Genomic DNA, 17,536 nt, shown 5'->3' on the forward strand with positions numbered 1-17,536 from the left:
GGCATAGTAATCCGTTTAGTCTCAAACATTAGTTCAGCAATGACGGATCTATGGTACCTGTGCTCGATGGGAACGCACTGGAAAATATACATGCAAGTGGTCACTCAAATAGCTCATAATATAAAAACAGTATCTTTTTATTTGAAGACAAATTTTTTCACAGTTTATTAACCGCATTTGGCGGTGAAGACTATAACCGTGTGCAGGATTATACAACAAAGTTCTCGTTAGAAACTTTCAAGTACTGTTATCTTTTTTATGGCAATAAAGACCGTTTACTAATTTTGGGTAGTTTTTGTCTAATGCAGGCAACTATTGCTATAATTTTTTTTGTTTCGGCTTATTTCAAAATTTGGCCCACTATAAACATCACAGCTGATGCGCCACAAAATATTAAAACACAAATAGCTTATTTATCTAACTGCCTTAGGACTTTTCTAACAGTTATCTACATATTTTTCAGGTGGCATATGTGGAACTCCAATTTTCCATTGCCAGACAATGAACGTGATATCAACAACAGTACTGTGACACCGGCTCCCAAATCCAACAGATGGCAGGACTGGACCTTGTGGCCAGAAAGAGTTTGGAGAGAGGAAGCGAGTCATCCGTCCTGATTAGCGAATTGTTCCTGAAAGCTGCCTGCTCTGATGACAACGACTGGTCTTGGAGACATGTCATGGTAAAGTGCAAGCCATTTCAGCTACTTTATTAAGAAAGTTAAGATAAAATTATTTAATCTGCTGCGAAGAAAATGAATCAGTAGGCCAGTTTTTTTCCTTCTATTCCTTCTTACAAAAAAAGGCAGGATACTATCATATCTATTATTCAATTTATTCTTTATCCTTCGTTCTTTCAACTTTTTTGGCAAAATTACGCAGTTATAAATAACTATTATATTTACAAACTATTAAGTTAAAATTAGAAAATAAAAATGTTCTGTTTATATGACAGTACGACCACATAAGCCAGAGGATTTTACAATTAGTCATACTACTTTAATAGAGTATTATCATTAACTGTATTTAGCGATTGCGTGGGCTCGAACCACGGTCGATTCATACGCGTTGCCCACTCGACTATGTCAGGCCAATATTCATAATATGAATAACAACGGTGAATATATTCTGTACAGAATAAACAATAGTAGAATGATCCTGCTCAGGTTGCTGACAAACTGAATGAGTATTTTGCATCTACATTCACACATTAGGAATTCTTTAATGAAGAGATGCCAGAAGTTTATCAAGCTCTAACAGGGAGCTAAATGATTTTGTAATAAATGAGAGAAAAGCGGAAGAAAAATTGCGGAAGTTAAACATAAAAAGGTGCCCGGGGTGTAAGTCGGTCTATACAATTATATTAAGGAAGGCAGCGAAGGAAGTAAGCAAATTCTTAGCCATAATTGTGAGTTCATCTTTGGATTAGAGATCTTTATTGCAATAATAATAATGAAAATCGATGCATTGCAATATTGCCCTTCATGGCCACCAGGCCAGGGATTCAGGGGAGGTAACCCATAGACTGAAGATGTGCGAATATATCCTCGATTCAAAAAGGAAGAGGCGATCAAAGGGTGATACGAGCAATTACAGACCTGATAGTTTAACTTCTGGTCCAGGGAGATGATCCTGTATTTCTTCTTTTACCAGTGACTCCAATGGTCACTGGTAAAAGAAGTAATACAGGATCATCTAGACAAAACCGCAATTATACTTCAAGCACATCATAGGTTTGTTAACGGGAAGTCTTGTTAGACCAATTTGATTAGTTACTACGATGTGGTCACAAAGGAACTGGGTGCAAAAAAATAATTTTGATATAATGTACTTGGATTTCAGGAAACTTTTGATACATTTGTACTGTTGCACGTAAAACACTGCTGTACGAATTGGAGCAGTGTTGCATTAAGGAAAAGTTGCTGCTATAGATAAAGGGATGGTTGGGTGGAAGAAGGCCGAGTGGTAATCAATGGACATTGCTCTTCGAGGGATTAATGTTATTAGTGGAGTCTGATAGGATTCGGTGTTGGGCCCATTGTGTTTTCTATATTTATCAATGATATTGATGAAAGCATATCAGGCTTAATGTCCAAGTTTGCAGATGATACAAAGGTTAGCAGGGTGGTTAATGACAGTATGCTACTGCAACAGGATCTAGAAAACTTAGGCAGATGACGTACCAACTCTGTGGTACTACACTCAGGGTAGTGGAAAATGAAAAAGACTTGGGGGGGTAATTGTGCAGCCAGGTATGAAGTTCTCTGAGCAATGCAGACAGGCTGCCAGAACAGCTCATGGGGTTTGTCAATGATATACAGGAATTTTGCTAGCAGGGATAAGAAAGAGATTATCCCATTGTATAAGGCAATGGTCAGGCCACACCTTGAGTACTGCCTACAGGTCTGGAGGCCTCATTTTAGGAAGGACACGGAGCTGCTGGAACGAGCAGAGAGAGAGAAAGGCAACGAGATTGATGAGTGGAACAAAGGGGTGCTCTTACCAAGGAAGGCTTCAGTTCCTGCAAATTGCAGCGTCTGGAGACTAGGCACCTGCGAAGTGATCTGACTGAGGTGTTTAAGGGTTTGAATGGATTGAGCAAACTCAATGCTGATTGGATTCTTGCTGTTGTTCAGACAACACACATGAGGGGCCACAAATTCAAATTGAGGAAGGAGAGTTGCATATAAGATGTTCGTGTTTGCCTTTAGCCAGCGAGGTGTTGATTGCTGGAACAAACTTCCATTTGTTGTTGTGGAAGTTGATAGTTTAAATAAATTCAAGAACTACACGGACTATTGGAGGGAATGAATAGGTGTCGTATGTTGTTGGGTTTTTTTTTTTTTTTTTTTTGGCTGATGCTGTATAAGCATCAGCTTCTTGCATCACTGCGAATGCTAATTATGTGTGAATGAAGAAGTTGCGAAACTCTTTTCATTCAACAGTTTCTTAAGGTCATCGGTAATCCCGAGAGCTTCCTTGTAATATAACTTGTTAGTAAACGTAAGATAAAATAATAAATAAATTTTCTGTTTATACTCCGGGACGACCAAACGGTCAGGAGTTCACAAGATAGACAGAATACAAGAAACAGCACCGTATTCAGTAGTCACGGGCTTGAACCCCGGTCACTCAAGGCACGTGTACTTATGCACCCGCGCGCCTGACCACTAGGCTACGGCGGCCTTTCAATATTTATTTCGGAAATATAAATTCCAGTAACTGTATAATACCTGTATAATAAACACACATAACATTTTCCGACAAATGCCCCCCCCCCCTCCACCAAGGCACGAACTGCAAGATTACACCAGAATAGAATAGAACAGAGGACAACACGTATGATGAATAGGAACGCCGTATTGGTGTTCCCGTCCATTCCGAGCCGATTTTTTTTTTTATCCCAAAAAAAAATAGAAGATGGCACACAACCATTTAATGCACTTCTCAGATGGTGTATCGGCTCTTAATAGAAGCAACGTGTGTTTTAAGGGAAAGAAGGCAATGACTATTTGTCAGTCGCAATTCTTGAGCATCTAAAAAATATCCTTCTTAACTGCATTTTTTCCGGAATATGCACAATCAATAAAACTTTTGACTTTAATACTGCTCTTAAATGAAAGGGTTTCGTGTGTTAGTCATCAAATAAAATTTGATATGTTAGATTCATCAAATAAAATTTGATATAATTTACCACACAAGAATAAGCATTGCATTACGGGATCAATGCCAATTCTTATGAAACGTGAGTGGAATCGCATTCAATCGACGGATTGGCATAGATCCCGTAATTTCATCTTTACTCATTTGGGAAAATTCATCCCAGAAGTGTGATTATTTGTAATAACGTGGGTACTGTGCGAATTAAACGCACTTTTTATTTTATTTTACTGAAATTTTACTTTTCTATAGCAAACTTGTTTATAGGCACATTAAAGCTTCTATTGCTTATTTTAATTTAAGTTTATTTATTACAACTATAAGATTTAAACGTTAAGTACGAAGGATCGTCCAAAAAGTAATACATCCACATTTAAGAAGTAAATCGGGTACGCTTAAATATTGCGAGTTGAACTTTCCTCTTCTAGTAGCAGCGTTTCGAAACATTTCTACGGATAACGCAAGAGTAATTAGTCGGCAAAATGTCTTTTAGAACACTTGAAGGCGTCATTTTAGTGGATGTCATGCAGAAAAAAAGGCAATGAACTATGAGGCGTATAACAGTACCTTAAACTGAAGAAGCGTTTAAGACAAGTTTACCATAAAAAAAAAAAAAAAGTATCTGAAATGACAATGCACTTCCATAAGCGTCTGAAGACCAGAGAAGAAATCGCAAACTTCAATATATTTTGTTATTCCTTTCACCGAACGGATCCTGCGCTATGAAAAAGCAAGCGTACGCATTACTGTTTCAGTAATGTTAATTTTCGGTTAGTTTCCTTTTTTTTTTTTTTCCCCTCTTAACTCCAATAAAAATTCAACCTTTTTTTTTTTTTTTGAGAAAACTTTTATCTCTCTCTCTCTCTCTCTCTCTCTCACACACACACAACTTTATCTCTTCTACTTTTCGACAGCAATTAAATATCATTTGTTCCCTTTTGTAGTAGCTTGTAGCAATTATTAAAGTTTTAATACACAGAATTTTGCTATTTATTTTTCATCATCTCATCAAATATCATTTATGTAAATGAAAAAGGATGAGTTTTGCGTAGCAGCTTAGATCAACTTCAATATTGATATACATAACAAAGATATTAGGCCATTAAATGTAGGCTGCTCATAACTTTAATTTATCCAAGCTTTCAAAGCTGGTCTAGTCGTGTGTTTTTTTTTTTTTTTGCTGGCCACACTGCGTCATTTCTCATACAGTTTTATAGTTTTGCCGAAAATCAGTCTGAAAATAGTATGTGTATATGTTCTAAAACTGGTTTTAAGAAATTAAAAACCGGGGGGGGGGACTTCAATTTCACCAATGACCATGGTGGAGTTTGAACTCTTCCTTTCGATTATAAAGCGTATATTTACGAACGAGTTGTGTTTCACCTTCTTCGAAGTCTTTCTTTCTTAGTTGTCCGACAGATGTTCTTTGGAAAAAAAAAAAAAAAAGGCCTGTCCCACAAAACCTACGAAGAATATATTCGTAGCTTTACCGGAAGAAGGAAATATATTGGCGGAAGGAGGAAGCAAATCGACTTTATGAGTAGAAGGAAATCTATTCTTTCTTTCCATAAAACCAATCTGAATGAAATATTTACTGTTTCTTATTCACTGTTAGTTATAAAGTCTTCAGCAAATGCTTGTACGAGAATCTTTTGAGTGCCCATATTTCCATCATTTCTCATGGGGAATTCCACTGGAATTGAGTTGTGCCCCATCCCATATTTGATTGGAAACAAATTCAATCTCCTCCTTATTTTTCCCTCCTCTTTTAATTATTATTATAATTTCATATTAATGACCTTACCACACTTACAGCACGGTTCTTTTGCGTTCAGCCGCTCAAAAGATTCTCATACTAAAATACCGAAACTATAATACTACCTGGTCGCCACCTCGGTGGGTGAGGAGGGGGTAGATTGGTTTAGAATGGTTATTAAAAAGCACTCAGGGTCAGAATTTATAGTTTCGCTACCGTTCGCACAGCTTCCTCTGTTCGTATAATGTTTAGAATAGGGAATAGTTAATGAAATGAAGATTCTCAATAAAGTGAATGCTATTCAGAATTGAGAAGAAAAATAAAGCAGCTTTCTGAGAGATCTGAAGATTAATTTTTGGTGGAAGACTGCATCAGAAAATAGACGTGGAAAGGGGGAAAACATTTTCTTCTTCAGAAAAAAAAAGTTGGTTATAGTTCAACACCGAAAGTACGCTGCCTGACTGTTGCAAGTCCTGTAGCGAGAAGTGGGCCAATTATAGATATCAATACAAAGTAACTATGCTCTAAGAATAATCTATAAAGTCATTCAACAGAAACAGGACGTCTTTGTGACAGAATAAATTGTGGGGGATCATTAGTTACAGTGCTCTCTTTGTTCAGACCCCAAGATCATTTCGGGCGCCACCTCAGCTCTGAGGCAGTTTAAGAAAGATCACATTCGTACAAGATTTTAATTGTCGAGATGAGAAATAATAAGAACAGAACAGTAAATTATGTTGGTTTTCTCTCCCTCTCAAATTACGACCCATACATACAGCTGTTGTTAAATTAACAACAGCTGTGATGTATGGGCCCTCGCGATTAGCGAAGTGGTTACAACTTCCGTTCTTTCTCGCTGTGTGAAAAACAGATCGTAGCTGAAATAGTGACAGAAGCTCAGATTTTTTTTAATATACTTATAATAATAAACCTGTGCAGCGGCTGCCTATTTTGCCAGATGAAACCTTAGTCTCTGGGGAGAAGGGGGGCATTCACACTTCGACCGGGACCGACTAATTCAGTCAACTTTGTGCCTATAAAACTTCCTTCAACCAGACTCGAATCTCCCCAAAAAGAAATGCCAGACCTCTACTGAAGGACAAGATAAACCACACAGAAATTCTGTCATCAACCAATAAATCAGTGTTAATATTATCAACAAAACTTTAAAAATGATTTCCAGTTCGTGCAACATCTTATATGCTGAAGGCTGTTTGAAAAGTTCTAAGATTGTTAAAACTCTAGCGCCTTAAGAGGTTCCTACAGACAAAGTCAAGTTACAGTATTACCGAGTTAGTTACGTATGATTGGCATGAAACCTAATTGTCTGTGTTTGCAATGGCGTAGAAACTAAAGGACGTTTCGTTGAGCCAAATGTAATCACTTTGTACGCTTTAAGGAAAAGTTGTGCGATTGAATGAAGCCGGGGAAAAAAGTATTTAGCTTTTAAGTATTTATCAAATACAGAAAACGCTGACGCGTATCCTTTTGATATCGACTGGATGCATTCACGGACCCAGCGTTACGGTGGTAGAATCATTTTAAGAACAAGATGGCCGCCAATTCCTTTCACAACTTTTTGCAATACTCGGTTTCCTTTACAAACGGCTAGTAGTCAGAGGTGCATTGCTGAAAAAAAAAAATAGTACCGGAACGCTCGTTGTCCAGAAAACTATATGATAACGCCACATCGACTGTACAGTAACTGAATCAGACTTCAGACTCACGGTTCACAGAACCAGTTCTAGCGTTCAGCTCATGGCGAATCAAAATGCAGCGTTCGCACGCATCACAGTATATCTCATTCGTTGGATCTCTTTATCTAACACATTGTACTTCAGTAAGAAACGTTCAAGTTTCATTGCGAAATTTATATTTTTGTTTTTAAATAAATCTATTAATTTTAAAGATTACTATTAATATATATTTTTAGTAGCAATGGGTAAAATAGATATTTCTCCCTCCCCTTTGATTATGCCATTGTTTCATAATATTAGGTGTATAAATTTAATGATTTTCTATTATGACATTTAGAAAAAAAAAGGACTGGAACGTCGTTCCGGCCCGAATACACCACTGCGAGTAGTCACTATTATTTGCAGGTGCTATAGTGATCGGATATATGACAGAAATTAGGTTGCGAAATGGAGGAAGCTACGGCCACTATACGGAAAAGCATATCGAGGAACGACCTGTAAGGTGTTTGAGGAATAGATAAAAAATGTCACAAGAAGAGTATTACATTTGAAGACGCTATTCGAGAATTAAACTGTTCCTAGTGCTTCAGATAGGTCCAGTTTCGCAGAAGTTCTCTTAAAAAACCGTGTATGTGCCGTGTACTCACGAAAAGATGTTTTATTTTAAGTGAAAACACCTTTGACGAAAATCAAAACCGTTTAAATTTTTAAAAATAGAACAGCTAGAACCGAAGTTATTCATACGTTGTATGCTCACGGCCGCTACTTACTTTACCGAATCAACGTTAGTGACTGAGTTAGCGTCATTTCCGACTCGCATTTTCGTTACCAATCGGTTTTAACTTTATTCCGAAAAATTAGTAGGTGCCGCCAGAGATATTTTCACATATTGAAGAATATTAATAATGTACACATTTATCATTAAATAAAATAAACGTTTTGAAAGATTCAAAAACTTTATTATAAAACTTAGTTTAACAAAATAAAGTAAAAAAAAAATACTATTTAAGATGGGGCCAATAAAATTATCACAAAATAAAAACAATATATAAAAATGTCTACAAGTACGAAAGGAGATTAATGGAAATTAAACAGCAAGTCTGATTCTTCAAATGATATTTCTTCTATCTGCAGATAAGTAACTGAGTGGCGTAAGGAGACTAGAAATTTATGTCGGCAGAGCATCCTGTATCTCCTCAACGAAGAGGAAGATATGGCCTAAATAGTCCTAGTGCCAGAAACTCTCATAACAACCTCCTCAATGAGATCTGTAGAACTCTGTGTCCAATCTTCTCTGGAACTATCCCAGATGTGAAAAACGTGAACCGGTTGCGCTCTATGGTGAGAAGATAATTATCGCCCATTAAACTCTTAATAAGTATATGGATCAAAAATTGTCTTGATGCCATAGCAGTCAGTTCCTCTCTCGCCTGTATATGCCTTCAGATCATCTCCAACGCAACTGTTCCTTTCCCAGATATTTAGAAGTTGGTATTGAGTCTCTCTCTCTCTCTCTCTACGTCAAGAGTTGGACCAACACCGGATCCAGGAGGAAGTGATTACCTCTCCTCTAGAGCCCGAATAAACTGAAACATTATTTGTTTAGCTTCAGATTATTTATTTATTTATTTTTTGTATACCATCATCGTTACATCATTCATTGCTTACTATTTTATAGAGTTCTCTATATCATCAACGTGTAACAAGGCGGAGTTGAACTGACGTTTAGGGGGCCGCGTTATATAAGACAACATATATCCCACACACACATTATCATCGCCCCGTCCCAAAAAAAAAACAAGTCTGGATCCAACCCTGAATCGGACTGCAGACCAAATCTGGACTCATCCATGAACATAAAATTGAAGACTTCCCCCCGTCTGTCTCTCCGCATCTTTCGGGAAACATTTTAATTGGAAATTATCGCCCATCTGCTGTTGAACCTTTTAAAGCTCTTCAAGACGCTTTGTTGTTTTCACAATCAAGAAACCAACTGGGTGGGCAATCAAGACCCTTGCTATCTGTGCCTATAACTGGCCAGCTTCTATCCTACCAATCGTTCTCCACTGTAATGGCTCACAGGTTCTCCGTGTTATTGGGCATAAAACATTACTGAGAATTTCAGAGTCCCTGATGTACTGCTGTCATTTCACAAATGGACTTGGCGCATTAGCCGCTCATGCGCCATAAAAACCAAAACCAAACCAATCATTCCACAAACAGACAAACCAAACTTAGAACATCGGGCTCCGTATTAATTCACAGAAGTCTGCCCAAATGACCATAACTTACAAGCAGCATAAAAATGACATCTCGATCTCTGTGAACGGGTCTTGTGTGGAAAAAGTGCACTCTCACCTGGACCTGGGTCTTAAGTGGGATGACAGACTCACCTTTGCTCAACACTTCGCCCATATGAAGACAAAAATATTCGCCGCTTTATGGGCTACTAGACAGGAACTGGTAGGAATTAGGGATCCTCAGCTAGCGACCAAGTACATTTTAATGTGTGTCCTGCCAATTGCAATGTATGCCTCGCAAATCTGGTCTTCAGCTCCAGATTCACATTATAAGTCCGTCCTTGGGATCGAGTACTGGTTCTTGCGATGGCTTAACAGAGTTGCTGGCCACCCTTTTACTATCTCAAGGGCCATTCTCTACTCAAACCTTAACATCACACCCTGGATGCAGCGGACAATTAACAGGAACATACACACTCTCGCACAAATGCTCACAGGCAGAATAGATGCTCCAGTCCTGGATAATATTCTAGTTAAACCGCGTGCCACTGCTAGACGTTGCGGAGAAGTAAATAATCCACTGCGTTCAGTCCTGAACAATCTTAGTAGCCTGCAAAGATTCTTCCCATCAAATGCAGCGAAAATATTTAACTCACTACACATAGATGCCGAAAAACTGTGTGAGGATGCAACATACCGGAAAGAGATCTTCCAGGATTCGTACAGACTTACCGAAATATGAATCGGCTGCAAAGTACCAAAGAATTGTGAATAAAAGTGAAACTTTCTGCGTTAAGAACAATAATAATTTATTGACTGTAAAAATATACCTTCTGTAACAGTTATGTTAATATGTAAGTTATAGATGGAATTATTAGTGAATTGTAAATATATGAATTGTATAATGTATGTACAGAATCATTAATGTGTAAATACTGTATATATTAAGCATAAAATGTGTATAAAATGTATTTCGGGACAAGACTACGTGTTCAGTATATGTAACCCACTGCACGTAGTATCTCGTACCCTGATATGTACTTAGCACCCTCCTGGCACTTTGCCGTCCCGGGGTGGTTTCCTTATGGAAATAAACAGATAATAATAATAATAATAATAACATATGCAATTTACAGAAAAAACCCAGTAAAGCTTCTAGCGTGAGCTACATTGAAGCTAATCTACAACCAAGTCAACCCATCCTAACGAATGAGATATTGAGTAAAATGTTAAGATCAGAGATTAAAGAACATGCTTCTTACAGTTATCGTAATCAACCTACATAGCTTTACTAAGTTCGAGACGCACTGTCGTATTCTTCAGTACAATGTGCAATTATCTCTTTATAAAATAAACAGGTTCTTTCTGCTATTCACTTTATTAAGGAGCTGGCTTTGAGACCACTCAAGGAGAACCACTGTTTTGAATTACTCCTTTTAGTTTTTCTCAGCTATCATTATACGATACAGCCATCTTATGTAACATCAACTTGACTAAGTTGACGAAATCCCTCTTCACAATAGCTGCGCAGACCGACACGAAATCTCGTATCCTATCGTTCGACTGGTTGCTAGTCTAAAAGTGTGATTTGGTGCGCGACACTTCAAAATATCTTACACAGTTTTGTATTTTATCCTTACTCCGGCACGACCGCCAGGTCCGAGGATTTCACAATAAATCATGAATGCAATCGCTAATCGTATTTAGCAGTCACGCGGTCTTGAATCACGTTCCACTTTTAAAAGAGCATGTGCAACTGCGCCCTCACCACTCGGCTACGTCAGACTTGCGGTAGCTTTCTGCCTCCGTAAATAAAGTCTGATTTTAATAAGAGGTAATTATTGCTCCTTTACTGTGGAGATGTATGATGAAAGACTTCGTATTATTAAAGTTATTAGCAAATAATGAGATGATTGTTTCGAAAGTTTCTTTATACAAATCTGCTGTCCCTGTGTTGTATCTGCTCACCAACTTGCAAGTTAGAAAAAAAAAAAAAGAGAGAAATATATATATATATATAGAAATTTTTGAAAGTGGAGGTAAGCAGCACTTAAGTTTTTATCCGATTTTAAGGAATTGAGTATTTTATACCAAAGATGACGTGCATTGATCTGCTTATAATTCATTTTACATTTATTAGGAATTGTTGTATTTTTACAGTTTGCATACTAAATGTTTGCTAATATTGCCGATCCATTTTTGGCAACAAAACCCTGACAGCTAAAAATTTCCACTGTAATTTTCAGTGTTTATCTTTCTATATAGAGCTTCAATCACGCAATTCGCTTGTTAAGTTAGTCAATGATGCTACACTTATCAATTCTTATAAATTGAATTTATTATTTTGGAGGTAAAATTCAATTCCCAATGTGATAATACTAGTCGGAAACAATAATTTTAAAAAAGTTATATTAAGTTGGACCACGCAGCGATATGTAAACCAAATTAAAAATGTGATCAATATGCTGGCAATTTATAACAAGCACTAAGCACTATCTAGCTAAGATCTTATGCTATCGTGCAAATGTCTTAGTTGTGTGTGCTGAAATCTGCAGTCTATAACGATTAACACCACTGTATACCCCTGAAGATTATTTCGGAAAAAGATTATTGAGGTGGGGGAAGAGACAGTAATAAACCGTACAGATAGTCATAAAATGAATTCATTATGCTGAACGTTTACAAAGTGTACTAAAAACACCACAATTTATCAACTTCCCAGTGGAAACGTTTCTGATTATTGTTGCTGTGAGGGTTTAATGGCAGATAAGCTGCTTTGAATATAATGCGCCGAAACGTTTCTGAATATCTGTATCGTGTAATTTGTAGTGGAGTTCGTATCTTTAGATGCAGTTAAAACAGAGAAGGCTAGCCAACGTAAATATTTCCAGCAAACATAACTGATCCCCGATACATCCAAAAGCCTAATTTATTACGCAAACACTAATTGATTGCGCCATCGTGTGCATAGGTATGGTTTGGTTGAGCTGATCGATGAAACTGAAACACTTTCTCCAACGTGGGCAAGGCTTAAAGGATATGACACGTGTAAGTTTGTATTTAGGATCGGGTGTAGAAGTTCGTCCGTCAACCACCCCATCCCCTTTCAGACGTGCAAGAAATCAGAAGTACATCCTCATTCATATTAAAATGAAATTTCGCAAAATTACAAAAGACAGTTAAATTAATAATGAAATTCGTGAAAATCAAAGATAATTTTAAAAATAACTATTTACAATCTAACACAAAATATAAATAAACTAATAAATAACTGTAAAACCACAAAGATTGCAACCCAACTAGCTTTGCTGAACTCGCTTATTTTCAAATGCAGGACCAATGGCTATTTACATAACAGCCAGTAAAGCATTGCCTCAATAAAATTCATTAATAAAAAGAAAAGTAAAGTCATATTAAAATATATTTCATAGCAGCAATTAACCTAAATTTTAGGTTATACACACTCAGTTTATATATATAGTTCATTATATTAACCAAAAGGTTTATCATTTTTACTTTCTTTCACAATACAGCTTTATCAACGTACTCACCAATTTGTTTCCTGTAAAATCAAAGGGTACCTCGAAGAACAGGAACCACATCGTGTAGAGTGTAAATATCCAAACACAGTAAAACGTTTGATGTTAATAAATAGCAAATCGATGTATCCTTTTAATTTCTATTTCATTATCTTCGCTATCTGTAATTTGCAAAAATCACGGATGTCAGCATCATACATTATCTGTTTAAACAGCATCAAAAACACGAATTTCACTACAATATAGGGGATTACATGTCGGAATATCTAATCTACTATTACATGATGTTTCACTTGGGCAGGTGAGGGGTGTGGCTACAACAAAACCAGACACATTTAACATCATAACAAAGAAGGGGGTTAGAGGTATATTCTCACTAAAGAGATACCTTATCCTCACACAACATAACTACTTACAAAATATACCTCATAGTTATCCTTATATCACTTTTACAAACATACCTTATAGAAATATATTATCCTCACTACATAATCAATTATCATAAAACCAGAACTAACTAAAACCGTGCAGTACTTTAGGGTAGCGAATTTCTTCTGTTAAATTGTAATGACTCGGCAGGGACCAACAGCACCGCTTTTGACTAAACAAAACAGAACAGCTGCACGTCGGATTCATGTAGAAGTTATACAAACGCACATAAAGCTTTTAGCAAACAGTTTTGTAATTCCAAATCCAATAAAGCAACACAGCCTGACAATAGCCAAGAGAGATACAGCCTTCCAAACAAACTACCAAAGTCACGCGCTTGCTTATTAACCCTTTCTCCCTCGGTTAGTGAAACCGCTAGTTCCCAATGTTCAGATAAATCGGAAATAACATAGTCCGTTATAAACCTAGCTACAAAATCCCCATTAAAAAATCCAATCAGAAAATATAATCCCTCTCACTCACATCATGACAGGTTGAAGTTCACCTTAATGCCCAGTCAGAGGACAACCCCACTTCAATATCCCATGGTCAGAGGCAAAACTACAAATGTGCCCCACACACTTTAACAACCATATTAAACAATACTATTGGGCCCCTCCGATAGTCCCCACACCGTAGTGAAAGATCTTACGGTAGTTTCACCACTGCCCATGGTTATACCTAAACCTGACGTATTACCTTCGGAGACATATTTTATCTCTCCCTTTCTTTTTTCATCGAAGAAAGGAGGGAGGTAAAATATATTTTAATAAAATTTATTATCGCTATAAAGCAAACTGAAGAGGAGTGAAAAATAAAAGTAACTACTTTAATTACCTATAATTTAAGGAAGTACAGAGAGCAGCCAAATTATTAAAATTACTATACAAATTTCAAATTTTTCAGTATGAAATTAAACTTATTTTTCCTCCTGAATAAAAAAAAAACTGCTTTTTATATAGTAATTCTAGTTTTTTCGCCCACTATAGAATACCTTTTTAAAAAACCAGAGGAGACTATAATTTCTGCTTTCTTTAGGATTACATTTTTCATTATCACAGAAATTGATTGAGTTAAGGGGTGTGGAGAACATTAAACTGAAACGAAAAACAACATTCACACTCATTCTCATTCTAGCAGATAAGTTTTCTAGTTCCTAGTATCACCTAACGTAACTGTACGCTAACGTTTAGGTATGTAATGATTCAGCTAAATTATTCCGTCGCTTAATTTCTTGTCACTGTGACGTTTCACAGCATGCGAGCTAGTTACATGGGAAAAATCACAGAAATATCCCTAGAATGGCAAATAACCATACTACTGCAGCGCAGTTCTATGAAGCAGAGCAGAACGAGCTAAGGTCGACCACTTTTGCTGGCTAAAAGATGCGAGATTTCCTGCTGATCCGACCTTCTTTTCCTTTCTTTTGATCAAGAATGTCAGCCATCATGAATCGTCAATCTATCAGAGCACTATGATGCGTATCTGTTATCGCATATACGGGCTTTCGCTTTCAGGCATTCCAACGATGAATAGCATAAGAAAACACGTAAATGTGCAAAAAATCTTTTTAGATAACGAAAAAAAAAAAAAACCCCATTAAAATACAACTGTTATGATAAAAAATGGAAAATAAATTGTCATTTTATAATTTATTTTTTATGAATTTTGAAAAATGAAAACCATGTCTATCAGATCACGAAGTTTGTGTTTCCCCAATAACTTTCATGTTTACAGTACATCATATTAGCATCTGACAGAGGAAGACAGCGTACTTACGTTTCCTTAGGGCAGTGTTAACTTTTATTATTATCTCTATTTTTTTTATTTCTTTTTCTTTTATAATTACTATTATTATTTTAATTTATTTTTATTTTTAAATTAAATTAAATTATTATTTTATTTGTTTAATTTTAACAGGATATATATATATATATATATATATAATATTTTAATAAATATAAATATAATGATGGAAATGTAAGTTACACAAATTGCCTAAAGCTGAAAGAAAAGAATAAGTAATTAAAAATAAGTAATTAAAAGGAACAGTAGGGAAAAGGAACATCAGCAAATATGCAAATAAATCTGATATCAGCAAAATAAAAGTTGATACATGATCAGGTATTTCATCAGGGGACTACACCTGATCATACATCAAAGGACTGCGTTTCTATACTTGTCCATAACTATGGAAGAGAAAATTTTAAGAAAATAAATATATAGGATCGAAATCAGAAAGCAGTAATAAAACAGTAATAAAACGCAGCGACTATAAAGAAAATCAAGCTAAAATAAAAATTAAAAGAATTAGTAACAGCTGAGAAAGTCGCATAAAGCGAAGATCTAAAGACGGAAAATAATACCAGAAAAATAAAGAAGAAAGGCCTGGAAATGACAGCGTGAACGTACATGGTCGAGACGAAAGAAAAGAAGAAATAAGAGACCTCTATAGTCAAAAGCTAAAGTCAAGCAGCAATAGCTAAACCTTAAATTGAAATAAGGTATAATAAAAGTGAGTTAAAACAGGAAAGGTGCAGAGATAAAAATAAATAACTAAATCGGATATGACAAATACACCAAAGCACGCGAAGCACCACAATTTATAGCCAAATTTACCGACCTCTAGCTATTGTTCCCTTTTAATTACTTATATTTAATTATTTATTCTTTTCTTTAAGCAATATGTGCAACTTACATTTCCATCATTATATTTATATTTATTAAAATATGATATATATGTTGTACATTTAAATCCTTTGCTGCTGCTTTGCGCGCTTTTGTGTATTTGCCATATCCTATTTATTTATTTTTATCTCCTCACCTTTTCTGGTTTTAATTCACTATTATCGTAATATATCTTATACAGGGGTCTCCGAGTATTCATTATCTGAGTCCCCGCAGTTAACGAGGATTTGAAAATTAAAGAATTAAAGCGCTTTCCATGGAGAAAATTGACTACGCACTTGAATATTTTTTGTGAGAACGATCTTCATGATCGTGCAACAAATGTTAAGCGCGAAGTTAAAGACATAACTAAATGCTACGACACAATTTTATCAGAAAAAAAATATGACAAAAAAAAAAAAAAAAACCACTAACAACTCTGGATTCATTCTTTATTCGTGCAACTGAAAAATAGCTTAACTTCAATAAACTTTACTTAACCTTACGTTGTGTAACATATTATAATAAAAAATGTCCAATAAAATAATTTTCTAATTTTTCAGTTCCTTCATCAATTTTTTACTATGTACAAGAACATAATAAATATTATTATATAATATCGGTGTAGATACACCATATCTACTCATCCTTCACAACGAGTTGCCCATGTATTGCACTATCTCGAATAAGTAACGAAAGCTACACTTGCAATACCAGGGTACCTGCTCACCCTCCGATGAAAAGCCAACTAGCTTTAAAACGGTGCCGTCTGGGTGGTGGCGCCCACAGAGAATAAATTACGATAGTCTTATCTATTAGTGAAGCATTACTTATCTTATTCGAGGTAGTGCAGTACATGGGCAACTCGTTGTGAAGGATGAGCACGACATGAGATACAAATGAAATGAGGCTTTACACACTACTATCATAGCTTTTCTTTAAGAGTTGTCTATGGTGTATCTACACCGATATTATATAGATATAGAATCTTAACCTCTTAAAATATTATGCCTAGTTGCATTTAGTTTTATTTAAATAATAAACGTTACGAAAATTGGTCCCCATTTTAAGTGGAATTTTCTGGAACCAATTATCCTCGGATAACGAGGATCTCCTGTATATATGTAGTGGCGGACAAAAAACCTACATCACCTTAAAAAAGTAACATTTGTAGTGAAACGTATAAGATATTTTTGAATTCGTTTATCGCAAAGCAAAGGTATTGCGTCAGGTAACACTTCTATTGTATCAGATAGTAATTGCAAGGTATTGCATCAGCTGTTTCTATAAAATACGGCGTTGGCATACACACAACGGTATACACACTCATTAGTATCCTGTTTCGCGGAAGTGTAACCATGGCTCCATATGTTCAGTTGACACCAAGAAAAAAAAGTGTAGCTGTTGCTCTGTCCCAGGAAGGGCTTTCTACGCGTGCTATCGCTGATAAAATAAGCTGCCACCAGTCAACAGTATCCCGGCTGCTGAAATTAAAGCGTGAAACCGGTGATGTGAAGAGAAGACCTGGACCGTAAGAGAGTGACTACGC

At 36.1% G+C, this 17,536-nt stretch overlaps 1 protein-coding gene across 1 annotated transcript in view; it reads left to right on the forward strand.

The window, feature by feature from the left end:
* LOC150080959 (adenylate cyclase type 2-like) overlaps positions 1–17,536 on the forward strand; it is a 227,757-nt gene that overhangs the window by 57,308 nt on the left and 152,913 nt on the right. The window contains exon 2 of the mRNA XM_090381289.1: positions 464–682. Within this exon, the coding sequence (XP_090237415.1) occupies positions 554–682 (129 nt within the window). The 5' untranslated portion in view covers positions 464–553. The remainder of the gene's footprint in view (positions 1–463; positions 683–17,536) is intronic.

This window comes from Mastigoproctus giganteus, chromosome 9 (genome assembly GCF_048544385.1).
Source record: "Mastigoproctus giganteus isolate SK-2022 chromosome 9, ASM4854438v1, whole genome shotgun sequence".
NCBI lineage: Eukaryota > Metazoa > Arthropoda > Arachnida > Uropygi > Thelyphonidae > Mastigoproctus > Mastigoproctus giganteus.